The following is a 27,806-nucleotide window of genomic DNA, read 5'->3' on the forward strand; positions in this document are numbered from 1 at the left end:
CCTTACCCTCTCCTTTAAAACCCACTTCCTTTCGTCTTCCCCTCTCCTTCCCTCTTTCCTGATGAGGCAACAATTTGTTGCGAAAGCTTGAATTTTGTGTGTATGTTTGTGTTTGTTTGTGTGTCTATCGACCTGCCAGCGTTTTTGTTCGGTAAGTCACCTCATCTTTGTATTTATATATAATTTTTCCCATGTGGAATGTTTCCTTCCATTATATATATATATATATATATATATATATATATATATATATATATATATATATATAAAAACAAAGATGAGGTGACTTACCGAACAAAAGCGCTGGCAGGTCGATAGACACACAAACAAACACAAACACACACACAAAATTCAAGCTTTCGCAACAAACTGTTGCCTCATCAGGAAAGAGGGAAGGAGAGGGGAAGACGAAAGGAAGTGGGTTTTAAGGGAGAGGGTAAGGAGTCATTCCAATCCCGGGAGCGGAAAGACTTACCTTAGGGGGAAAAAAGGACAGGTATACACTCGCACACACGCACATATCCATCCACACATACAGACACAAGCAGGCTGCTTGTGGGGAGGGTGCTTTATTATTTAAAACATTATTGAATAGTAGTTTTGTTTTCACTACTTCAATAATATTTATTTATAATTGGTTTGCATTACATTCCAGTAGGATTACATTACGAGAATATCATTGCACTGTGTTACATTTCAAGAGTCTTTTGTGTGTGGTAAATCATGAAGCAGGGAAAGGCGCAAAGTGTCGTATTGCATTCCTTACAACACATTTCAGTCTGCTTCCGCTTCTTGTGCGCTCTGCAGACAATGCAAGTTCTGTAGCTGCTCCACTCGTCAGGTAGGTGAGGCCCTGCAGCCAGTCTCAAGGGACATGCTGATATTTTTCCTCTGCTGGATCTTCTTTTTTCTACTTTAAATTTTTCCAGGATTCCTTGTATGACTACCATTTGAAAGTTGGCATAGCTAATGCTCGTTACAAGTTTCTTCTATAAGCAGTAAGCGTTGAAAAGGGACATGTGCGTGATGTGAATAAACAGTTTGTGATACCATTTAGTGGATTTTCTGATGCTTTCCAAGGTCTTTATTTCCGCTCCCGGGATTGGAATGACTCCTTACCCTCTCCCTTAAAACCCACATCCTTTCATCTTTCCCTCTCCTTCCCTCTTTCCTGATGAGGCAACCGTTGGTTGCGAAAGCTAGAATTTTGTGTGTCTATCGACCTGCCAGCGCTTTCGTTCGGTAAGTCACCTCATCTTTGTTTTTTTTTTTTTTTTTTTTTTTTTTAATATATAATTTTTCCCACGTGGAATGTTTCCCTCTATTATATATATATATATATATATATATATATATATATATATATATATATATATATATATATATATAAAAACAAAGATGAGGTGACTTACCGAACAAAAACGCTGGCAGGTCGATAGACACACAAACAAACACAAACATACACACAAAATTCAAGCTTTCGCAACAAATTGTTGCCTCATCAGGAAAGAGGGAAGGAGAGGGGAAGACGAAAGGAAGTGGGTTTTAAAGGAGAGGGTAAGGAGTCATTCCAATCCCGGGAGCGGAAAGACTTACCTTAGGGGGAAAAAAGGACAGGTATACACTCGCACACACGCACATATCCATCCACACATACAGACACAAGCAGACATATTTATTTATATATATATAATGGAGAGAGAGGGGGGGAGAGAGAGAGAGAGAGAGAGAGAGAGAGAGAGAGAGAGAGAGAGAGAGAGAGAGAGGGGGGGGGGGGGGAATCGTCTGATTAGCGAAACAATGGCAAGAGACTGCTATTTGTTGTTACTTACACTGCTGCTTTCTTTGATAATGATCAACAAGAACCAAATAATTGGATAATATATGAAAATGCAGTGGTCGAAACACGGGGCGGAGAAAAGAGCTCGCCTTCCACCTTTTTTTTTTTTTATTTTATTTACTGACGCAGAGGTTTTTGTGCCAGTATTTATTCTTTGTGCCTGCAAAGCATGCCTGTGTAGCGCTACATATATTCGACGGCAGAAGTTAGCTGTGGCGGCAACTACCAACATTTTTCAGAACTTCCACTTACTTTGCACTTGATTCTAAGCCGCAGGTGGTTTTTTGGATTACAAAAATCAGAAAAAAAGTGCGGCTTAGAGTCGAGTAAATACGGTAATATACTGCTCATCCAGCTTCATTTCAGCAAATTACTGTATGAAATGGTCAGCTCTGTTCTTTTGTTGATTGCTACAATGTCAGACTTTAGTGTGTAAGCCAAGAATTGAGATTCAACAGGAAAGGGAGGGGAATTTTCTTGAATGTGGAAGGGAAAATTGGGAGATGTGTTTTTGACGTTTAATATATCTTGTGATATTTAAAACATTCCTTGCCTATGGTGTGATCTATGACATTTTTAGAGAACTGCTGGATGTCAATAACTTTCTGCCACCAGGTCATGGTCTTCTGGTTAGGGTTCCTGTTTCTTGACCACATGGCACTGGGTTCAGTTCCTGGCGAGGTTGAGGATTTTCTCCACACATGACTAAGGTGTGTGCATTGTCCTGATCTACATCGGTGCACAAGTTGCCGAATTGACATCAAATAAAATACTTGTACTAGGTGTCCCACATCCCAGAGGAGATCTTGTTGTGAATAATGCCGTATGCACATTTCATTTTCTTTTCTGTCACGAGGTATTTACTGGCGTCTTGCAGTTCTCCCAAAATTAACAATTTTATTTGTCTCTGAAGGGTCTTCCAGTATAGTATCTAAGGTGTTGCATGCAAGTCTGCTGAGACCTACTGTTCTACCTGTATATGCTGTTACACATAGCACAGATATATTCTAAAAATGTGTTCAATCTATTTTCCATTAAAAGTGAATTTTACAGTAAGTTCATTTAATAGGTGAATCATATTCATGTGTTCTAAAAATAAAAAATTAGTTGTAGACAGTCACAGTGTCAACAGAAAAGTCTTTTCTTGGAAACACACACATGGCTACTGTCCCCAGCCAATGTGGCCCAAGTTGAGCCACATTGGCTGCAGGCAGTGGCCATGTGTGCGTGTGTTTTTCTATTTCTGGAGGATGACATTTTTGTCCAAAAGTTTAAATTTTTAGCAGTCCTGTCATTGCGCTTGTTTGTGGTGGGTAGCAACCTATCTTTTTCATAATATTGTTGTTATTCCACCTTGGACTTTCCATTGTTTGATTAAAAATGAAATATTTAGGATTCAAGACCATCATTGACAGAAGAGGAGGATTTTTGCCTGAATGTGAAACCATCTGGCAGTGCTTTACAGTTGCAGAAAGACCACTCCAAGAGACAGCATGTTTACATTCCAGACACGCAGCAGGAACTTGCTGACAGTCTGCCACTGTGCCTTGGCAACAAAGACTACTTGAAAGATTTTTCAACCAGTGCAGGTAGCAGGTTTCTGATTACAAACAGATTAACACTATATTTTATGTGGTTTAAAATTTTATACACATTTTAAATTGTTTTACAGATATATCTGAGGAAGAGGACAATGGAAATGGCACCATAAAAGTTGTCCATTTTGGTGTTGTCTAAAAAAAAAACAACCCTCTCGTTTGGATTTACAGGCCAACAGTTCAAGTGCCTTACCAGTGTGCAGTTGTAGCCAAGTAGCTTTATGATGTGCCTTACTCATCTGTGTGCCAAAGTAAATGTTTGATTTATTCAGTATTTTGCACAATATATTTATAGAAATGATTTTTATTTATCCCTTCTCACTGCATTTTCCAAATAATGTGAATATGCTGTTCTTGGTGATATTATCAATGCTCTAGGTACTGTGGACAACCACTCACTTCTCTTGTTGTGGTATTAATTCACTAAATGCACATCTGGTATATACCTGTCAAGTACTGTGTTTATTCTTTGCGGAGTATACCTTTTCAAACGGACTGATAGGTCTAATGTAGGAGCCTTATAGCCCAGGGATGAACAAGTTATTTGTTTTTGCATATTACTGCTGTATATCTGCTGTGAGATGTTATAACTCCGGTACTCACCAATGCTGACATTTCTTGATGTGAATCCCAAAGGTCCAATTTTAACCTCCACATATCTACTGAAAATAAATCGTGTCAACTGTGTATGATTTCTGTCTGAACTGCACAGTTTGGAGTACTTTAAAGAAAATATGACTTAAATATGTATCTAGTGCATTTTGATAAATTGTTATACGTGTTGAAAATACTTCCCTCATTTTATCCCTACAGTATGGAGCAAATATTCCTTCTTGTTCCTACTGTTTTTAACTGAAAGCATTATAAAATACTGTCTAAATTTAATATTTGTACTTGGACAGAAGCTATTAACCCTTTCGTGTTGGTGCCGATTTTTGCGACATGCACTGTGGACGAGCACCAGTCCCGCCCGGCCCTGCCCACTGCACAGCGCATTTTTCGCGCTCCCCGCGGCTCTACTCTGCCCTGCTTTCATACTAGTAGTATTATTGCAGTTATTGGACTGTATACTAGATATTTGTTCGGGAAAATATTTATCCAAATCACACGTTTTTGATATTCATTTTGAATAAAAACAGTTTTCTTGGAGTTTTCAGATAAATCGCGTAATTTTCTCTTACATTCTATAAGATACGTGTTTTGATTCAGCTCTGGTGAGGAGGGTGCTTTATTATTTAAAACATTATTGAATAGTAGTTTTGTTTTCACTACTTCAATAATATTTATTTATAATTGGTTTGCATTACATTCCAGTAGGATTACATTACGAGAATATCATTGCACTGTGTTACATTTCAAGAGTCTTTTGTGTGTGGTAAATCATGAAGCAGGGAAAGGCGCAAAGTGTCGTGTTGCATTCCTTACAACACATTTCAGTCTGCTTCCGCTTCTTGTGCGCTCTGCAGACAACGCAAGTTCTGTAGCTGCTCCACTCGTCAGGTAGGTGAGGCCCTGCAGCCAGTCTCAAGGGACATGCTGATATTTTTCCTCTGCTGGATCTTCTTTTTTGTACTTTATATTTTTCCAGGATTCCCTGTATGACTACCATTTCAAAGTTGGCATAGCTAATGTTCGTTACAAGTTTCTTATATAAGCAGTAAGCGTTGAAAAGGGACATGTGCATGATGTGAATAAACAGTTTGTGATACCATTTAGTGGATTTTCTGATGCTTTCCAAGGTCTTTATTACTGTGCCACTTTTATCCTCAGGTCCCATTGATTTATTGTAGTCTAATACTACTGAATGTTTCAATTGCTTCTAGCGTGTTGGACGATCCATCTTCGATGTTTCGACCATTTCTGCAGAGTGGACTGTCGAAAGCATGCATACATTTTTTTCGTCACACCATTTTAGTGCTAACAGAAATTCCGATGCAGAATGGAAAGTAAGCTCTCCTTTCTTTAGTTTCTCAGGAATATTAGACATACCTTTTCTTGTGTGCCTGACTGTACCACAAGCATTAGTTGCCCAGTCAGACAACCACCAGAACAGGGCAGGACTCGTATACCAATTGTCACAGTACAGGGTGTGTCCCTTCTGTAAATATGGCTCTACCAATATAGCTACAACATTTCCTGAGATACCAAGGTCATAGTTTTCAATACCTGTATGTGAGCCACAGTAGACAATAAAATCTAAAATATAATTTTTGTGGACATCGCAGATAACAAATATCTTAATCCCAAAACAGCTATGTTTAGCAGGTATTACTGCTTGATTTTTAGCCTACCTTTGAATAATAGGAGACTTTCATGTATGCATAACTTTTCATAAGGATAGAAATTTTCGTTATATTGTTTTATAAAGTGGTAAGTTACTGGCCATAGCTTGTTCAAATAGTTATTGTCATGAGGCTTTTCTTTATTGGCGAAATGTAAAAACTGCAAGATATATTGAAATCGGTTTCTAGGTAGCAGTTAAGAAAATAACTGGATTCATAGATCAATATTCAGACAGGCTCAATTTCTTTACTCTTGTCATGATAAACATAGTGGCAATAAAGAATTTACGTCACTCCATACTCCTTGGATCCTTTCTGGAACACGACCAGCAGCCACCATTTGAGAAAAGTTTCTGTTAGTTTCCTCACACAAAATGTTTTGTGATATCCATGTTAAAGAACAACTGAAAGAAACTGAGCGTGCTGTCATTGTTTATGATACCTCTCAGTCCAGAAGTAGCTGCGTCGAACGCATGTTTCTTCAGATTCAAGTTGTCATTTTTGTTTTGTTCGGCAATTCTGATGCCTCTTCATCACTGTCTGTAGATTCATCTTCCATGCACAAATCCAAGTCTGGTGATATCAATGGAACAGCTGGGGTTGCACGTGTACCGGATGTAGAAGATCTGTAATAGGTGTTTCATGTTCATCGTCAGATTTGGATGATGATTCGCTTTCATCTTCAAAGTCACTACCCAGTATGAGAGAAAGTGCTTCCTCAACAGTATATTGCTTATCTGCCATATTACTTCTAGTAGAAACTAACTGAGGTTAACAACCTCACTTCAGATTAGAAACAAGGTGGGAAATGAGCAGTCCAACTCAAGCGAAACCAATGTTTTGAAACTGAATGAAATTGCCACATAGTTACTCTATTGTTAACTAAGGACTTTGAACAAAGCCACTAGATGGTGCATTGGTCAAACTTCACACAATAGTGAAGTGGAGAAATATGATGCTACAGCAGTCCACCGGCTGAGTGACTCTTGACTTCTGTAGTTCACTGTAGTGAAAGGGTTAAAGGATGTGGCAGTCCACTGTACCTGATCATTGTGCAAAAGCTTCCAGAAACAAAACAAAAAAAAGGTCAGTTCATTCTGTGGCAACAGAGCATAATTCTGTTTAAGTCTATGATCCTTGTATAGATGGCTCATAATTGGAATGATTGAGGTAGACAGATTTTAGTGTGAATGACACTAATGGCAGAAACAGCATATTCCTTAAACTGAGAAGAGCACATGTAGTTCTGAAAGTGTTGTGTTTCAGTTTACATTACTTAATGTATCTAAAAGAGAAAAAGTAATTTTTTAAAAATGTATATTTTTACAAAAAACTTATATTTTTTACAACTTTATAAATTTTGTACATATATTAAAAGTGAATACCTCATTCTGTTGTTATTTCTTTCTTGGTCCCCCAAGAGCTTCTAATTGGCTTTTCAACTCAAGTAATTCTTGATCTGGTACATAACGAATTTCTTCGTGTTCTGGCGAATGCTCATGAACACTGAGATTGACTCCCTCTGGTAATGTAGCTCTCAGGATATTAAGAAGAACTGCCAGTGTAGTAGAAGGTACATCGACTATCTGTAAAAGTAGTGCAGTCATTGAAAATATGGTACACTATAAACAATGGCAAAGATTTGTTACTTTTAAAAATTCAGCCCGCCCCTTCCCCTTTTGGATGAGTTTTCACCACAATTGACACAAAACACCACTCATTAATGTAAGAATTATTGTCTATGTTTACAGCAGGGAAGCATACTAAGGAAAGGAAATAACTACTGAAACAAACATAGCAGACATACGATATATTCATATTAAAAGAGTTTTGAGCTGGGAGGAGTAAGAAGTCAGAAACTGCTGCCAAATAAAAGTCTTGGACTGTTTGTCAAGAAGGACTTAAAAGTTCACAATGGAATGCAATAGATTAAATTTAGAAATAAAAACAGAGACAGAAGTGGATTGACAGGGCTGATAAAAGTTTTTATGTCTCCTGTAGAAACAATTTTTGCAGGTGACACCATTTAAGACTGCAACAGTAATCTTAAGCGCCTGCTTTACCATACAAGTAAGATACAGTCACTACTCTTAGGATTTCAGAGATTCATAGTTTTGAAGCTGCCACCATGTGAGTCTTCCCACGAGTTCTACCTTCTGCATATACTCAACATGGTCTCATCTTCTTGCTGCTGCCGCCTACTACCTTTTTATCTTTCTCTAGTACATGTTTCAGTATTATGACAAGGAAGCCTGCTGCTCACCATTTAGTGGAGGTGCTGAGTTGCAGATAGGCACAACAAAAAGACCGTCACAATACAAGCTTTCGGCCAGCAAGGCCTTTGTTGAAAATAGATGACAGGCACATGCACCCACGCACATGACTGCAGCCTCTGGCAGCTGAAGCCACTGAGTGTGTTTGGTCTATTTTTGAACTCAGCATCTTCGCTATACAGTGAGTAGGAATTTCCTTTTTATAATATTGTTACATTCCATCCTGGATTTTCTAGTACAGGCTCGTCCAAACAGTGCCCCTGGGGTGCTAGCACCAGCATTGATATGACACACAGATGTTAGTCAACAGAGATAAGGCTACAGTGCATTGAGATGAATGGTCAACAGCAGCAGACAAAAAGCGGAGCGGCACGTCCGCACTATTTAAACCCGAGTAGGAAGTTAAGTTTTTTGTACAGCTGTTAAAAATCACTCCAAATGTTTAGTATGTCATCAGAACCTCAAGTATTCAAAAAAGTACTCAATTGAATGGCACTTTAGTACCTATCACATAGATCAGATCGAAAATTTGTTGCAAGAGGAATGCCAGTCAAAGCTTGAAGAACTAAAAGAAAATTTTAAGCAGCACTACAGTGAAGTAAGTGTTTCCTATCATATGACTCTTTATTATTTATAAAGATGATAAATAAAACAATATTTTATAATCTGGCATGTCACTTAGCAATGTGCCAGTTATCGAATTTCAGATTGTCAGCATCAAGGAACATTTCTTTTCAATTAATTTTTATATCTGGGTTGCATTAAATTGCGTCGCACAGACATAAGAAAAAGTTTAAATTGGGTTACTTTTTTCCACTTTCTGAAAAGATGTCACAAACGCTCTCTTGGACAGCAAAGGTCATTCTTTGTTTTTATGTATTTGCGTTTTGATGTATGGGAAGACATATGTTGTAGATTGAGCTATGTTTATAATTAATTAAAACACAAATATTCCAATAGATAAAAATTTATTTTGCGACCACACTTCGCTTTCCTTGTTAGCGTCTATGACCGATTTTCAGAGGAACTGGGGAAAAACACAGCTAAAACTAATCTTTGTTGTTAGTTTTTTATTTGGTTTTCAATGAATGAAACAATTAATTGTTAAAATTATAAATTTTTTTTAAAAACAGGATTGTACAAAATTAATTGCAAGGGCTTTTCTTTTCTTTATGGCCGTGGTAGAAGCAGGAAATAGATGGGCAAAGTTTACGCGCAAGTTACAAATGCTCGCTGAGAATTGTGAAAGCAGGAAACCTTTTGCGGCTGGGAATCACATCAAGGATTGCGTGGTCGATTCGGCGGCTTGTATTTGCCCTGCAGACCTCAAGGAATAATTTGAAAAATAGCTCTTTCGCCTCAAGCTGTTGCTCACCGAGTCCCTCAAACTGTTGCTCACCGAGTCGAAGATGTGGCCTCCGATATGGAACAGCAATTAACGGAGAGAGTGGCAAACTTCATTTCGTTTTATATCGTTCTTGAAGTCTGTTGCGGACATATCTCAGCTCGTCATATTCATTCGCGGTGTCGATGACAATCTGCGTGTCACCGAAGAATTTCTCGACCTAATCGTTAAAAAGACACAACCATGGGTTTGGACATTTTTCTAGCTGTGGAAAATGTGTTCGAGTCAGTGGGTTTAAAATGGCAACGCCTGACCAGTGTAACAACGGACGGAGCCCCTGTGCTATGAGGGATACGCACTGGATTCCTGGGTTATGTCAGGTCAAAAATGGCTGAAGTCGTATATTCCTTGTTTGTGGCAGACCGTTACCTGATACACCAGTAGGGACCATGTGCGAAGATTGTCAACATAAAAAATGTTATGGACACAGTTGTTCCAACGGTTAATTATATTTGCCCGCACTGACTCACACATCGCCAATTTAAACTATTTTTGGCTGATATCAAAGCATAATATCCGGACATCCCTACCACGCCGAAGCAAGATGGTTTTTCTCCTTGAGGGATGAAATCAATACCTTTTTGGAAATGAAAGGATGTCCAGAAGAATTACTTCATGATCCTAAGTGGGTGGCGAATTTGACGTTTTTAGAGTGACCTAACTGGTCATTTAAATACTTTGAACATTTCACTCCAAGGTGAAAATCACTCTGTTACTGATTTAGGACAGATGATTCAAGCATTAAAAAACCCTTATTTTGTGGGTAAAACAGTTGCGCGAGGAGAATTGTGGACACTTCCCTGCATTAGACAGCATTAAAGAAGATGTGTATTTTTCAGATTATGTTCAAATCATTTGCAAGTTACAAGAAGAGTTTGAAAACAAATTTTTGGAGATAAGTGAGCTTCAACTGACCTTAGGTACATTTGATTGCCTGTTTTCCCTTTGGGCAGAGGATGTCTCACAAGTATTTCAATTAGAGCTGATTGGCCTGCAATGCGATATCCGCCTGAAGGACCGCTTTCTTATGGGTAAAACTTTGGATGACTTTTATAGCTCTTTTCCACGAGAGAAGTACCCCCTTTTGCACCAGCATGCCACCAAAGTTCTCTCAATGTTTGGTTCCACTTATGATAATAATTTGACTAATTCTTTGAGGTTAGCAGTCTTCTGGAATATTGACTGTAAGGATTAAAGGTCTTTACGACCTTAATACTATTTTTTAATAGGTTTTCAAACTTGATCAGTTAAAATTATTGCGTAAAAACAGCAAACTAAGGATCTGATGTTTAAACTTTGAAAAGGGATATGTAAAAAAAAACCCTACTTGTATTGCAAATAGGAAGAATGAGACTCTGTATCCCTTACATAAAACTATTTCTAAAACTAGTTCATTTAAGAAATTGATATATCTTTCAGAAGATGCATACGGGACATATGATGAGTGTTCATGTACAATACAAATAGAATCAACTACCAAGTTGTTCTTCGATTCTTGTTTTGAATATTGTTTTCTAAAGCTTTGTGTAGTAATTCTTCCACACGAACACTAAGTGTTACCTAAACAGTAAATGGTTTGCTTGTTTTACCGCTAATCGACCACTTGTACAGAGCTGCGCTTCCTGTGTTATTTTGTTTACATTGGATCTGACCGCAGAACAGTCCAGGGCAGAGCAGTGCTGTGCAGTCTCACTCACTCCGCAGCTAACTCTCTCGCTCCTATGCCAACACTAGCGGCACAGGGTCGTGTACGGACGCTGAACTACACTGCCTTGCGCCCACAGGGCATGCGGGCACGGCTGCTGCTCCCAATTCTTGGATGAGCCTGTTGTAGTATGTGTTAGTTTGTTGTTTCTATGGATTATTTGTTTTTTTTTTTTCATTTTAGTTGTTTTCTGGAGACTTCTTTTATTTTCCCCACTAATGTTGCTGTTTCCCTTCCCCTAAGGTGTGGTTTATTGTCTGTCAAAGCTCTGATTAAATTTTGCGCGGGTGAGCCATTCTTGCCTTTCAGTCTTGACTACTCATTCTCAAAACATAGTTCACAGGCATTTAACTGTGTAATGGATTGACTACTGACACGATGGCAGTAATTTCCACAAGAAACTTAAAAATTGCAGGAACCTATCTTGGGCCTCTTTCCATACATCACTTAGCTGCCCACGATAGTTTGACATTTTCAGTATAACATCCACCAGGCACTAACAGTGTTGCAGACGGAAGGGAGCTTGTTAAACTCTCTCTTAACTATTTATTTTCACTTCACACCACTAAAAAACACTTCAAAAGTGTTAACAATTTAGTCAATCAAATACTCTGACAACAAAATGTCATCCTTTCCATAAGCACTCTTTCACCTAATTTTGCGTAAAGGCAGCAATTGAACTCTCATTCTGTGCTTTGTGCAGAGGTCTTGTAAAGGTTATACCTGAGAAAATATTTGTGTAAACCAAAAGCTAATAAAATGAGGACAAGCAAGTAACCACCCACGCAGTAAGATTAGTAATTCATAGCTTTTGGATCTTATGCCTGCACACCACTCAGGTTCAGGGTACTAAGGAGAAACTACTAAGTACTAGTGCAAGAAAGTACGAATGTACTGTCTGTACTAATTGCTACTGACAGTACTCAGAATTTTGCCTGCAAGGTAAGTACTAACCAGCCATTCTGCTTCTTTGTAATTTGATAGTTTTCATAAAGTGAATTTTCCTTTTCATACAATATACAGCTGGTAAAGTGTTATAAAGTAAGATGATCATTAACTCAAAAGTTCATTTCAACACCACAGCAACTTGTTGCCAAAAGTGAAAGAAGTGAGCAACAGGAAAAAAATCTAAGAACCAACTGGAGATTGAACCTTGAACGTTTGAATTACTAGTCTGATACTACCCAATCAGCCAACAACCCACCTTGCAGCTAGACCCAAAAGTAAAATTTTATGTGATTGAGCAATATGTATTTTGATTGCATTTCATAACTTACACACAGAATACCATGTAAAATAACACAGTGTAAAAACTAAGTTGTTATTTATAACACCATGTGCTCACGAAATGTAAAACCCTGTTACCTGCACATTTCTCTCGTAAATGGATAGTTTATATTCTGAATCAACAACAGTGCTCTGGGGTTTGAATCGCTGCACTGTTTGTGTCTGAGCTGGCAAAGCCCACCTGGAAGAAACAGACTCAATTTAGGTTTAGTTTTGGATGTCAGTTATCTGCACGGCATTAGAAGTATTACTTACCCATCTTCTACTTCTATGTTCATATTTTCTGAGAGATTGTGAATAAATTTTTGATAGTGTTCCAAAACAGGATAATCATAGCCTTTTATCTGAATGTTGATAGCATCATAAACTGGAATTTTTGGTTTTAAGGCCTGAAATATTTAATGTTTGACATTATACAGTTATACAATTTCTTTTCACAAGTACAAAATCTAACATATATGCAGTTTTTTATATTTGAAGCTTGATTTGACAAGTTTACATGCTGATGACTTTGCTACCAATTCTAATTATTCTTTCTTTGTGTGTGTGTGTGTGTGTGTGTGTGTGTGTGTGTGTGTGTGTGTGTGTGAGGAGGGAGGGGGGGGGGGGGAGAGAGAGAGAGAGAGAGAGAGAGAGAGAGAGAGAGAGAGAGAGAGGGGGGGAGGGGGGGGGGGGAGGGGGAGGGAGGAGGAGGAGGAGGAGGATCACCTCTCTTGAAGATTATGTGAATGAGAAAGTAGAAGTCCCTAATTTTTGTAACAATGTGGAACTCATCATATATAGAAAAAGTGTAATGGAAGTGCACCTTCCCTGTATGTTGATGTTGGGTACTAAATATTTGCAATAAATTCAGCAAAGTGTTTATGTTCCAGATTTTGGACATTCAACTGAAGGGGAACTTATTGCTCTCATCTGTTGGGTAATTACGTGTTATCCAATAATTAAGGGTAGCAATGTAGAGAAAAAATTTGCACTCTAAAATAAGGTAACAAGATTCTGTGGACAAATTATAAATGATGTACTCTATAAGCTACACAAAATCTCAGTGCATGTGCAGATACAGTGACTTATTTAAAAAGTGAGATGTAAACTTGTGTTTAGTCAAACTGATAAAGGATCACTATCAACTTATTTAAAGGGTGAAGCTGATTATTTAGTTGAGATCTGGCAAATGCATGTCAGTTGTATTTAAAGCTGAAAGGCGATATACACTGCAGTCTGGATAATATGTTCCAAGAAGAATAATTATAGACTGCAAATACCCACACTGTTTTAATGGCACCACTCTGAGAATGTTGTGAAAACAGAGGTGATTACAACTACTCTTGCTGTGCAGGGTAACTATCAGAGGGAAGTTAACAGCAACTTGTACATCCGTGAGGAGGGGTACATGAAGCCTACTGTAATTTTCACAATCGGATCCTGAGGAAAGATCTATCAGAGAATCTTGTGAATTTCTGGTCACAAGCCAATGAATGTGTCCAAACCTTCCATTCAGCATCCATCTGGTGTTGAAACTGAAGGCATCAGAGGGAACACAGAAATTTAAAAATGTATTCACACACAGGAGCCCCAATTTCCGACAAACTGCACAACTCACAAATGAGATATATTGAGTTTGGCACCCCCAGTATTGAAATACAATGATGACTATTTAAAGCGGACAGGGCACCAGCCCTGACAGAATCCCAGTTAGATATTACATTGAATACACCACAGAATCAGCTCCTTTCCCAGCTCATATTTGTCGAGAATCTCTTGTGCAGCAAATAGCTGCATGTGACAGGAAAAGAATGCAGGTCAGCCCTGTTTACAAGAAAAGTAAAAGATTGGGCGTACAAAATTACAGAGCAATATAACTGACACCTGTTTGCTGCAACATTCCTGGGAGATACTATAAACATTATGACGTTCCTGGAGGAAAACAAACGTCTCTCAAATACTCAGTGTGGATTCGAGAAAAACCAGTCTTGTGAAACACAGCTTGCTTTATTCATACCTGCTGCAAACAACAGATGTAGATGAATAGGCAGATTCTGTCTTCTAGAATTCTGAAAGGTGTTTAACAGTGTACCAAACCGTTCACCACTAACCATGTTATGATCACATGGATTATATTCACAAAAAAGTGAGTGGCTTGAAGAATATTTGACCAATAGAACCCAGTCTGCTATAGTGAATGGCAAATGTTCAATTGAGCTGCACGGAAGTGTGATAGGACCAATGTTTTCAGTATACATAAACTATTTATCAAACACAATCCCTCCGTGGTCTTGGGCGCCTTGGCGTGGCTCCTCCCGTTGGATGGTTTGAGTACTTCCTCGGGCATGAATGTGCATGTTGTCCTTAGCATAAGTTAGATTAAGTAATGTGTAAGGCTAGGGACCAATGACTTCAGCAGCTTGGTCCCATAGGAACTTAACACAAACTAAAAGAAAGAAAGAAAGAGAGAGAGAGAGAGAGAGAGAGAGAGAGAGAGAGATCTGCAGCAGTATAAGATGTTAAACGAAGGTGATATTATGTACAGGAAAGTATTGTGATTGGATAACTGCAAGGAACTTCAACAAAATTTCAGTTTGATATAATGAATGGCAGTGCTTTTTAAATGTGGGTAAATGGTAGTAGCTGAATACAAGGTTAGTGGTGAACATCTTGAATGCATCTCATTCATATAAATATTTCGTGGTAACACGAAGAAACAATATGAAATGTGGTATCACATGAAATCAGCATTAGGAGAAGCAAACTGAAGTATTAGATTTGTTGGAAGGATCCTGGAAAAATGCAATGCATCAGTAAAGGAAATTGCATACAAGACAATAGCATGACAAATCTAGAATATTTTTCCAGTGTTTGGGGTCCTCATCAAATAAGCAGGCACAGCTAGGATTATAACAAGTTGATATAGCCCTTACAAAAATGTGACAGACATGCTCAGAGAACAGAAATGAAATGGCAATCGTTGGAAGAAAGGTGAAGTAATTTTCATGCAACCCTGCTGGGTAAATTTAGGAGAACCTGTATCTGAAGAAGACTGTATGATCATTATACTTCCACCATTGTATATCTCACATAGGAATAATGAGAATAAGATAAGCAAGATTAGGGCACATACAAATTGATAAAATTACTATGATGTACCAACTGCCACATATTGGCTTACAGAGTGTATTGGTGTATGGCAAAATACATTGAGATCAAGGTACACTTTTATTTCAGAAAAATTGGTATAGATGATTCAGAGCACTGGAGGTAACAATGCTAGTTAACACTGAAGGAGAACATCACCAATAAGTTTAGCAACATTTTGTTTTGTTTATGTGGCAGTTGTCCACTCAGTGCCTCAGCACCATACCGTGAGTTGTCATTTTTAACCCTCCCATTAATTTATATTCCAGCAACAAATTCTTTGAACTTGATGACATTACCTGGTATCTACTTTAATTTTTGATGCTATTGTGATGGCAAAACATGAACTACTTTGTGTTTCATGTATGGTTGTGCAGTATCTCAATGTTCAAAACTGCTGACCAATTAAATACCTTGTAGGAATTTGATATGAACTGTTTCTGTGGATTATCATGATACGTTTGACATACTCTGCTGGATGAAGGACTCCTCTAGACTTTTTGATGCATTATGGTCTTGCGCTTTATACATCCTCATTGTTCATGCATGTTTTCTAAGGGCAATAACTTCCCTTCCCTTAGGTTGTCATCTCTACCTTTCCATCTTTCTTATAATCCAGCAGAGACCTTAACTGGCCTGTCTATATTTCTTTCTCACTATAATCTTAATTACATCTTCCTTTTCAGTCATTTTCTTGATCTGTTTACTTGTTTTCCTGTCTCTTACGATAACTGCTAACTGGCATCTCTCCATTACTCGCTGAGCCACCTCCAGTTTTCGGAACAGGTTTCACACTAAAAGTAAGGCTGTCTCATTGCCATAAGTCAGCAGTGGGAATACACGCAGACTGCAGACTTTCCTTTTCAGGCACAGCAGAAGCTTGGCTTTGACAAATCCTATTTATTTTAGTAAAAGCATCCCAGGCCATTTTTAGTCTTTTGTTTCATTTCTTTTGCCATCCATCCACTCATTGTCTTCAGCTGTCCTAAATACAAAAACTCAACTGGTTCTAAGACTGCATTGCTAACTGTTTTTTTTTTCATTTTGGAAGCACTGTTTATAAATTATTGTAGTCTTACGATAATTAATTTTCTGGCCTATATTGAGACTACTTCTTTTAACCTTCTCAGACCAGAATTTTTTCTGGAGGAAGGAAAATTTTTCTTTATGTGGTAATGTTCGTAGGTGATTTTTTAATCATTGCAGATGTAAGATTTATACAAAAATATGTATCAATTTTCAAAAAAATATTTTGTACGCTTGATTTCATTTTATGGACTAAAATAACTAATTTGGTTACAAAATATTCTCTGTTGTAAGAAATAGTAAAATGATCTTTCATTAATTACCATGAAAAATAACAATAACAGTATTCAATTATACAGTGGAACACAGAGAAGCAACCACGTCTGTGGGTCTGGTGGTCACATACTGCTGTGCACTGCTACACTGAACTGCTGATGTTTTTATAGTGATGCCCAACAGTTGGCAGCACTTGCACATGAAGAAAGGACTGAACATTAACAAAAGAGTACCTCAGGTTTCCATTGAGAAAAAAATACTTCTGTTGCAGTTAAGACACAATAAAAGTTAACGCATACACAATTGCTGCCAGAGGGACGGAAAGGGTTAAGTTCTTCCAATCAGTGTTGAAGTTTATCTGCACTACAGGAAACAATAAGGATAACCAGTTTAAATTTCTGCCTTGCATCTAGTGCCTGTTCCCAATGAATTATTTGTTAAGTGTGGCATCTGCTAAGTTTTACAATTCTTCGTAGGCAGGAAAAATGAACAGGCATGGATGTGTTCAAAACTAACACATTATCTCAAACATGTGCCTGGGAAAACAAAATGAATATTCAACTGACAATGTTGTGAAGGCTAATTCACGTAGGTTACTTGTTTAACTACACAATGCTTGCAGAGGTGCTTACATTTCTTTATGGCCATTTTTGCTAACCAATCTCCCACATTCAAATAAAAACAACTTTGCTTTATAAGTAAAATGGAAGCATGCTTACAGTGGAACCTCATTTCTCTGTCCCTGATTAAATCAGGTCTTTTTTAATATTTTTATTTTTGCCATAGTAACTGTGTAAATGACTGACTGCAGAATGATAATGATGTTGCTACAGTACGATTTCTCATGATGAAATTATCACCAATTGTTCACCTGCAGTCAATGGCAATAGTGATAGTGGATTCGGCAAAGAAGTTGACACTCAACCAGAAGACACTATGAGGTGTACAGAGGCAACAATAAACCATCGACAAAGTAATGGTTTATTTGGGATGCCAGAAGGAAACAAGTTTGGCTGAACAAATGCTGGTGAAATGTCAGCATCACTGAACTGTGCATAAATGACATAGAAATCTGGTTACAAAAATTACTGATTATTTGAGCATACAAATCTATCTGTTTATTTTCAATATTCAATCAAAATTTATGTGAAAATAATATATACAACATGTTTGTTTGCAGTCTTTATCCCATTTCATTCTAATTTTTTTGCGGATTACCTAGAATGTCCCTTGTAATATGGATAAATGAGGATCTACTGCAACTGTTACTGACATCAACACACACAAAAATTGTGAGCAAATTATGCATATAAACTAATATATGCTTAATCTTAGTTAAAATATTCTCTTCACAAAGTTTTAATTTCTTGTCATCAACACAAGAAAAGAATGTGTAGGACGCTTTGACTTATAATTTTTCTCAAATTTATTAACAAGAAAATAACTATTTACGCAAAGCATTTCATCTAACATCTAAGTAATCCGGTTCATATATGCTGTAATTCCGGGCTCTTCCTCTCAGATTCTGTGCCAATGAGAACTTCTGCAAACAGTCATTAAGGTGAGATGATCTTGTGACCTGCAAAAGAAGCAATAACTATATAGCACTACTCCAAATATACAATTCATCATCAATATTGCAAAAAAGTTTTTTTCAGACACCATGCAGTTTTGAATTACATGTATTGTCTTTTATCTAAATTCAGTGACAGACCATTTGCAGAAGACAATTTCCTTACTCGTGAATCAACACTACAGCAAGTCAAAGTAAGTTTCCTTGTCATCAAAATACATTTTTTTTTTTAGCTTCAGCATCTAAATGGGCTGCCATACACATGTCAATTATCTTGTACAGTTTTCACCAGTCATTAGGTACAAAAACTGACAGCACTTGTGGACATAGCATTTTAAGATGACATTTCAAAAACATTTACAAAGACATCTTCTTATACCGTCTTGAACATGAGATAAGTTCCTCCACATGACTCCTGAAGTGGCATTGTATAATTGGATCTGTAGGATCACCACCACCTATCATGTTCCTCTCTTTCCATTACAGCAGGGCACCGGAGGTAACAGCAGTTGTCTTTGCTATTAATGCAAGTATTATAATTAAGCCTAAACAAGTAACTTCAACACTTGAAAATGTAAATAACTTGCCTCACAGTCTATCCTTTTCATAATATTGTCATTATTCCATCCTGGATTTTCCACTGTTTGAAAACGTAAATAACATTTTCTTGAAAATTGATAATGGGTTCTCTGCAAATGGTCTGTCACTGAATTTAGGTAAAGCACAAAGCATGCAATTCAGTACCGCGCAGGGTCTCTGGCCACACTTCTAAAAATAATAAACAAGAGTAAATCAATATATGAAACAGAATATTCTGATTTATTTAATTGATAAGAACCTTAGTGTGAAGTCAAATGATACAGAATTTCTTAAATGTCTACGTTAAACAACTTTTGCATTACGTATAATATAGTTTGGAGATGAAAATGTCAAAAAGTTGACTTTCCTATTTTCATGATCTAATGACATATAGCATCATATTCTGGGCTAACTTGTCACTGAGGAAAAACTGTGTGTTTCACAGTAATGTGTAATAAGAATAATGTGTGGTGTTCCCTCTACTCTAGAGCATGTAATTGACAACTCTCTAAACAGTTGACACAGCACATTCACCATTCATTTACTCCTCTGTGAAGTTCGTTAGCAACAACCAGCCACAGTGTGGAAACAACAGTAACATTGATAAATACAATACTAGAAGATGAAATGATTTAAATTAACCATCACTCAGCATTAATGTAGCACAGAAAGGAACATCTTTGATCATCTATCCAGTGGTGCAAAGAATTTAAAAGATACTACTGATCACTGGAAAGGGACGAGAGGGGGCACACAACTTACGAAATCATGCAAATGGCCAGCTTGCTGCCATATTTTTCACGGAGAAAGTGTAACATAATTGTAAAACAGACTCATTCCATGTCATAGCAAGAGGTCACAATTACGATCCAAGGAGCACGCAAATAACTGAACTACAAAGAAAAATCTGTGTAAGAGGACTCCTGGCAATTGCAGTGGACTGGGTGTGGCTGCTGTATGCACCTACCTCAATCAGTCACTTAAAGTGATTTTGTAAATGTCTCTATGGCAATGTCTCAGTATTGCCAGAGCTCCATAGATGGTTATTGTTTTCACTTGCAGTCCTTGGTGCTTTGCACTTGAAAGCTGGCAACAGCACTTCAAGCAGTCAGGGATAATCTTTTGCTGAGTCAACAATAGTTGGGATATGAGTTACAGATTCTCCACTACAAATTATGCAAGCACAAATCTGAGCAGCATCTCTAAATAATTAAGAAGTTTGAGCAGGGGCTCAACATGGAAGCTTGGAAACTATTATCACTAGTGGGACCCTTTGCCGTTTTACTGATGCACATGTTAATGTTGCATTCCCGCGTGATCACACCACAGAGGGCACAAACCAGGATAGCTGCAAAAGCACAAGTACCTTTTGCTGCGTCAGATAACATTCAAATTTTGTTGAATGGTTTTGGGTGGTCTCTAGTGGTTCCAACTTGTACATGAGAGCATTGCACTCCAAAGGGTTGCAACCACATTCAATAGGGGTGCAGCCCCGCACTGTCTTCAAGAAGGGTCAAGACATGTGAGGGAGTTAGCAACGTCAAAGGTTGTCAAGAGCATCTACCTCTTGGTTATCGAACTGCGACCTGTTGTTTTCAGCTACGAAATATGCGGAAACCAACACCCCAGGGAAAGGGTGGTTTCATTGACACTCTTTATGACATCCACTGAGGCCTTTTCATGTTGGTCAGATTCAGAGTGATGGTGGGTCTGAAATGTTTTCCTTGGTCACCCATAACAAATCACACAATTTCAATGTTGGTGGCAAGATTCTGACTTCCATAGGAGAGGTGTCAAAAGAAGGGATGAAATGTAGGTAAGAGGGCTATGATGACCTTCTCACGTATGTGGCACGCCCAAGGTGCCATTGAGTAGAATTGTCACGAAATTCGGTACCAAATGGACATCACTAACCCACCTTACACCCCCCCCCCCCCCCCCATGGAGTTCTGAGCTGTAGCCTTTTTTTTGCACTCTTACTGTTCAAAGCGTAGCCAAGTCCAAGCACGACACTGCAGGGTGCCATGCTTTTGCACCTTTACATAGGAATTTTCTACGCACATCTGAGCCTGATTTTAAACTTATGTGTCGCACTGGGAGACAATTACAGGATTTTGGAAAAGTGATCCTTTAATTGTGTTGCGCAGTGCATTATATCAGTGTTGTCCCAATTTTTTTTTTTTGCTTTACTCATTACTTGTGTTTATCATGCAGCTACTGAGGTTGAGTGGATGCAAACATGAAAAATATGGTCACTACTGTTTCACAGATTGAGGTACAACCAGTTCTTTCTATTTTAGTCTAGGTGCAAACAAAATATTGTCTGCAGGTTTCTACTAAGATCAGTCTATTAGCTAAAGTAACAATGGAAGCACCTACAAACTGCATCCAGATGTTAGCAGCACTTACCCATTAACAGGAAGTATAAGATTGTTATAATTAAAATTCAGCTACTCACAGAGATCTACTGTGGGCTGTAATTATCATATGCCAGCAAAACTTGGTAGATATACTACTGTGTTAATGCGGAACCAATTTAGATGGAAAAAAATTAGTTCCAATTTTGGCCACCAGATGCAAATTCTGTGCTGTGGATGCAAGAAAGGCATATTGAAATGTTTCTGTATTTAATGGACTAAGAACAGGATATAGCCAAAAAGGTCAAACACGTGAGAAAGACATAATGTTCATATTATTATTAATTGCCACTTACACAATTTGTTCAATATGAGCACTGGAGAAGTTGATGAGATGCTGAATCCATAAAACAATGTGATCAGCAGTTGCTCTCAGAAGTTCTAGTGGAGTCTGAGTAATACTGGCCTTCAGATCAGGTAGAGACTGACCATATCCCTGGTGAATGTGTTCTTTTAGATACCCCCAGTCAAGATTACGTGATCTTGCAGGTCACTAATCTGGGAAACCTCTGGGGATAACATGTTTGTGGAAGGTTGCAGTAAGCAAATCTTTCACTGAGCAAACAACATGGAAGTGTTGTCCCATCTTGCCTGAGGAAAGTTGTTTCCACACAGTTGTGCTCTTCCAAAGCAGGAATCACATGCTATACAAGGAGATTTTGATAATGTGCCGATGCTGTGGTACAGCTGACAGACCCTCTGGGTGTGCTCTCTTCAAAGAACAACCAACCAAGAATAAAAGGTACTTGCGATGGGAATAAAAGGTGATTGTGTATCCACACCACACAGTAACATAAAACAAATGCAATGGCTCTTTGTGCACAACAAATGGTTTAACGGTATCCTGAACTTGTGTATTCACTGCACCCTGTAGTGTAAAATGTGCTTCATCTCTCCACAGAATATTGCCCATCCACATGTCATCAACTTCAATCTGTGCCAGAAACCGAAGGGCAAATTCAGAACATTGCTGCGGATCGTGATGTTTTAGTTGCTGCACCACCTGGATCTTGTTTGGGTACCTGTGTAGAACAGACTGCAAAACATTCTGTGATGTTGACCTTGGGATGTTAATTCTCATGGAACTGCACTACCTGGAGGCATGTGTTGCATGATCAGTTAAAGCAACAGCAAACGCATCAATAACTTCCATCGGGATAGGACACTTCCTCTTCCAGGTGCCACACCAAGGTCACCCGTGTTTCCAAATCTCATCATCATCTTGTATAAACCACTTAATGACACTGAGCCTCTCCTTCGACCTTTCAGCCAGTGATACTCTATGCAGCACTGTAATTGCTGTTGTTCGCGGACAGCAGTTTCACTAACAGCACATGATGGTTCTTCTCAATAGCCATGCTGTTCTCTCATGTCATGGCTTGTCATATGACAGCGTGTATGTTGTACCGTCATACAAACACAGTACAGCAGCAGATTTGCACCTGGTGGCCAAAACTGGAACTATTTTTTCTGTATAAATCAGTTCTGCATTACTGCATCAGCAGGTCTAACAAGTTTCACTGTCATAACAAGAGGCCACAGTGGACCTCTGTGAGTAGCTGCACTTTAAAATTAACCACCCAGTTCCTGAAGAACATGCTTAGTCATTATGCTGGTAAATGTCCACATATTCACAAATCTGTGTATGTTGTGGAACATTTCAACAGTCAGAGGCTAAAGAATCCCAACATTCTTGTTAGTTCTGATGTTGTGTCTCTTTTTACCAGAGTTAATTTACACAAATCCTTGAAGCTTATCGCACAGATATGTAACTTGGAGGCCTTCACCTGATTCATGCAAGTCATACTCTGCCATACTTTCTTTTCGATGGGGCTTACTAGCTCAGTACTGCTGGCACTTGGAACACTTCAAGGAGGAAGCCCTGAAACAGGTCAATGGAAACCGACTTGTTTCTTTCATTATGTTGACTACAATTTTGTAATGTGGCCACATGGAAGAGGCAAGCTGGATGAATTCCTTAGACAACTCAACTCTAAATATCTGAACATCAACTTTGGCGTGGAAATCAAAGTGGATGGAGTGCTTCCCTATCTGTATGTCTTGATGAAGAGGAGAACTGATAATACATTTGGGCACACTGTATACCGCAGAAGATGTGCACCAACTTGTACTTACACACAGACAGCTAGGACCCCACAGTGCTGAGGAACAGAGGCCTCAAACCATGGGAATACAGGGCCCACAACCTCTCAGATATGGAGAGTCTCTCCTGAGGACAGTTTTCCATAAAAATAGCTTCAGAGGATGGCAGATTCAGTGAGCCCTCCACCAACAGTACAACTGGCATAAACTTAAAGTTGAAGAAGGCTGTAGCTGCTGTACTTGTTCCAAGAAAGACTTTTCCCACCCAGCGTCAAAACACGAGACCTACTTGTAGAGTCATGGGCAGCCTCATAATATGGAAATCTAATGCTTATTAAATATCCGGTCAACAAGGCACGACATACATACCATCACAGATGGCTACAGTGAATATCAATGGCATACCTGACTACTGTGCCCAACAAGTCCGCAGTTGCACAGCACTTTCTATCGGAATTACATGAAATGGGTTACAGCAGCACTGAGGTTCTCACACAGATGGCAAAATAATAGAACTGTATCACTGTGGAATCCAACAAGATAGAAAAAGGTGACCAGCTGATAAATTGTGACTGTAGCCTTAGTAAGGCATTGGAACTTACACTTGACGATGGCAACATGGTTGTTGGCCAAAATATTGTGGCCATTGGACACTTAGACCCAGTCATACAACATAGAATTATTTTATTATTACAATAATATAAGTAAGAAATAGATTGCTACTAACTGTACAGATGACATTAAGCTGCAGACAGGCACAATGAAAAGACACTTACACAATAGCTTTCAGCCACAGCCTTCATCAGAAAAGGAAACGCGCACGCGCGCGCACACACACACACACGCACACACACACCAATTCACACAAGCAAGCACACCTCACACACACAGGACTGGCAGTTCCCGAGCTGTGGTGTGAGATGGCGTTCATTTGTGCGCCAGGCGTGCGTGCTTGCTTGCATGAATGTGTATGTGTGTGTGTGTGTTTTTCCTTATCTGACAAAGGCTGGATGAAGGCTGTTGTGTAAGTGTCTTTTCGTTGTGCCTGTTCGAAACTTACTGTGTCATCTTTACAGTAAGTAGCAATCTATCTTTTCCTTATATTGTTGACATCCCAGCTTTGAGTTTGCATTGTTTTATTATTACAATTTTAGCTATATATTATGTTCCTGGTTCGGAATAAGGAAGATGAACACGGTTTATAACTAAAAGAAAAATAGTCAATGCGGAATGTTGCAGTGAGAGATTGCAGTTATTTTTCTATTTATTAAGCACGTATGTTCAACAAAAATGTTGAATAGTTTGCTTGTCTGGTCCCACTAGACTGAAATAAAACTCCCAAAAGTGATATGAATAATTCTGACTGATCACACTCTTTTTATGTGGCACATATGATATTGTCACTCTTGCCCAAAAAGTATATTAGTGCAGTGATTTTTTTTCCTTGCACTCTAACAAGAGATTTCAAGTTCCGTGTTACATAATGAAAATTTATGTTTATTATAAGCACAATATTTAGAAGCATCAATCTGAAAAAGATCCTTTACCTGTTCATGTTCCAGCACAATGATTTGTGCAAGAACAAACTATCCAAAATCTTTGGGTCTCTCTTCGTCATACAAATGTAAAGGTTAGCTTTGTCAAATAAAATATTATAGACTTAAGAATGCTGCAGATCAAAGCTAAACCAACACAACTTGAGTATGAGGGTTTAAAACAGTGGTGTTCAACCTATTAGTTTGCTTGGGCCACTTTGGGGGGAAAAAACCCAAGTATTTCTGGACTGCACATAATATACTAAGAAAAAGAAAGGATGGACCAATGAGAGTGGAGAGAATGGCATCATGTGGCAGGAATTTCAAAATAAAAATATTCAATTTCTTGTAAGTTTACATAGCATAATTTTATTAATTTTTTTCTTTCTTTTACCGATTGTCTGTTAGATGCTTATTTTTTGGGGCACATGTAGCCTGCACCTACAGTTTTAATTTACTCATTTGTAACTAGCTACTCTTATCAGTTTGATTTTAACTCTCCCCAATTAAGGTTGCAATAGACTGGATTTTTCTTTCAATTTCTACCTTCTCTCAATTTGTGCTAATGGACAAATTTCTTGAGACACTTCAGTATGGGTATAGAAATGACATTTCTTAAATATGTCTGTCCAGTAAGTAGTGGATAGATGAAAGAAGGATTCAGACAATTTGCAGCATTCCATGTGGTATAAAAGGGAACTTCAAGAGGAAACTGCTACCAGCTAAAAACAGCATTTTCGAATTTTATATTTCTTTGATTTGTATTGTTTCCATACTCTTTTCTGCAGCTTGCATGTTGAAGGAGAAACAATGTTGAGTCTGATAGTGTACCCTTTTTAAAACATGGCTTTGGTGAGACACTCACGTATAGTGTAGCTTCAGGTCCAGGTTAGGTTGGTCACTGACAATTTTGTTGTGAGTTGCCAAAGGCAATGAATGTGAATGCAAAATAAAGGTTGTGGGAACAGCATACACTGGCTTCTACATTTGTTCCACATTTAATGCAGTTTTCATTGTAGGTAACTAAAACTACAAAGTACTTCTAGGAAAGCTGTATTAAATAAGAAACAAATCACTGATAATTTTGATGAATATTTTGTACATACATCATTCATCCTGTGGTTACTCAGCTGCAAATAATTCACATAAAAGTGTCTTCACTGGGGAATACTATCTAAAGACTAATTTCTTCAACAGAATAATGCACAGATGACTGCTTCACGGTCACTGTTTACTCCTGTTGAAACTTCTGATATGGCAGGCCATCGCTGACTTATAAAAGTATTTATGAACATTTTGTCTCAACTTGCATCAGTTGCCTTCAGGTATAAAACTAGTAATTTCAGTCTTCCACAGATGGGGACAAAATGTTAGAAAATAATTTTGTACATCAATCCTGGTCTTCAGTCCAGATGTTTTAATAAAGTTTTAAAACAGAAGTTAATGACAATAAGAAAACTGGCAGCTACACAGCCTCATATTCTTTCTCTGTATTTGCATTCTTTGTAATTCTGGTACCTCTCCCTTCCTCTGCACGTAAATTTCACAATAGGTGGTTACCGGGCAGTTCTTACATTCACTGTTGAATTCCATATGCACTGAAACTTAACAACAGTACTCTGAAAATTGAATCTGGAATGTCAGTCCACTATTGCTTCTGACTCCTAAGTTCCAAAATCCAAAGGTTCTGTCATATTTTGTAGTCTGAGCTAAGGAAGAATACATGGCCTTGTAATGATGTAATTGACTAAAGTCTTAGAATACATGGTGCTTCAAATAAATAATGTATCCTGACTCCCAGAAAGCCTATTGTCAGTCTTCTATACTTCAATGATAATTCTACTCATTTAAATACATACAAAGGAATAAAATAAGCTTGGCATTGGTTATTTGAATGTTCCTTGGATAATATTTGTGACATGTCACTAGGAAGCATAATAGGTCAGTTTTACAATTACAGTACACTGGCAACATGGTGACCAAGGTAATTTTAATATTAAAATTCTCTACATATTGGGCATGTGGACGAACATTATTATGGATGAATACCTCACTTCTTTCAAGGCCAAACTAAAGCTGATAGATGGACAGAGTAAATAATTTCTCCTTCTAGGATTATATTTACTGTTGCCACTGTTGTTTTGGCTAGACTGTGGCAGTGCATCTCCCTGTCAAACTGGCTGTAGTGACAGACATACTTGTAGCGTAGTCCGTGGGGGGATTGATTGTAGACGTCAAACTCAATGAGAGTAAATGTACGACGAGCATGTTGTCAGTAAGTCCGCCTGTTTAAACACCTGTCGCATTAGGTTCTAGAGTGGACACCACACATTATCACTAAGAAGCATATATAAACTACGATGGAACCGCACACAGAAGCATAGCCATGAAAAAAAAACAATCTACTCCAAATTAATTTGTCCAAGGCAAAGCTCACAAAAAATTATTAGGTAAAACCGTGTAGTGTTCGTATTATTAAAGAAAAGCAATGTACTTACACTTCTTTGCAAAAGGCGCAACATTGTTTAAGACGATTGTGAATGCTCAATAAGTATGTAAAACACGCCTTTAAAACAAAAATAACTTCGATAATTCAGAATTATGCGCCATACACCAGCACTGTATTCCTCACAGCCCCCACAATATTTACTTTCTAGCTCGGATCCAAGCCAATAACATTCGAGTAAACACCGACAACAATCGATAACAATTTATCGAAAAGCCGACTCGCAACAAACACCTGTAACTATCGACTAATTGTCTGGTAGTATCGAATAT

The 27,806-nt window shown here is 38.2% G+C and overlaps 2 protein-coding genes across 3 annotated transcripts in view; one reads left to right on the forward strand and one right to left on the reverse strand.

The window, feature by feature from the left end:
• Nucleotides 1–6,931, forward strand: part of LOC124803090 (WD repeat-containing and planar cell polarity effector protein fritz) — a 65,896-nt gene extending 58,965 nt beyond the window's left edge. The window contains exons 12-13 of the mRNA XM_047264239.1: nucleotides 3,234–3,429; nucleotides 3,513–6,931. Coding sequence (XP_047120195.1) covers nucleotides 3,234–3,429; nucleotides 3,513–3,577 — 261 coding nt within the window. The 3' untranslated portion in view covers nucleotides 3,578–6,931. The remainder of the gene's footprint in view (nucleotides 1–3,233; nucleotides 3,430–3,512) is intronic.
• Nucleotides 5,150–27,736, reverse strand: LOC124803091 (39S ribosomal protein L48, mitochondrial). Of its 2 annotated transcripts, XM_047264241.1 has the most exons (7): nucleotides 27,527–27,736; nucleotides 18,982–19,162; nucleotides 18,293–18,400; nucleotides 12,646–12,779; nucleotides 12,469–12,571; nucleotides 7,106–7,306; nucleotides 5,150–6,346 (listed from the first exon to the last, which is right to left on the reverse strand). In XM_047264241.1, the coding sequence occupies exons 2-6, from the start codon at nucleotides 19,000–19,002 to the stop codon at nucleotides 7,118–7,120; spliced, it is 555 nt and encodes a 184-aa protein (XP_047120197.1). In that variant the 5' UTR covers nucleotides 19,003–19,162; nucleotides 27,527–27,736; the 3' UTR covers nucleotides 5,150–6,346; nucleotides 7,106–7,117. The 2 variants fall into 2 exon arrangements, with proteins under 2 accessions (XP_047120197.1, XP_047120196.1); XM_047264240.1 differs by lacking the exon at nucleotides 18,982–19,162 and having other exon boundaries at nucleotides 27,527–27,734.
• Between the last annotated feature and the right edge of the window lie 70 nt (nucleotides 27,737–27,806).

Source organism: Schistocerca piceifrons, chromosome 6 (assembly GCF_021461385.2).
Source record: "Schistocerca piceifrons isolate TAMUIC-IGC-003096 chromosome 6, iqSchPice1.1, whole genome shotgun sequence".
Classification (NCBI taxonomy): Eukaryota; Metazoa; Arthropoda; class Insecta; order Orthoptera; family Acrididae; genus Schistocerca; species Schistocerca piceifrons.

What these genes read in the sequence shown, in the direction of transcription:
- LOC124803091 (XM_047264240.1), bottom strand. Translation starts at nt 27,550, where the DNA reads ATGTTGCGCCTTTTGCAAAGAAGT. An exon ending in ATGAACCGGATTACTTAGAT is followed by an intron (nt 12,780 to 18,292) that starts GTTAGATGAAAT and finishes TAAATATTTCAG; the next exon opens with GCCTTAAAACCAAAAATTCC. An exon ending in AACATAGAAGTAGAAGATGG is followed by an intron (nt 12,572 to 12,645) that starts GTAAGTAATACT and finishes TGTTTCTTCCAG; the next exon opens with GTGGGCTTTGCCAGCTCAGA.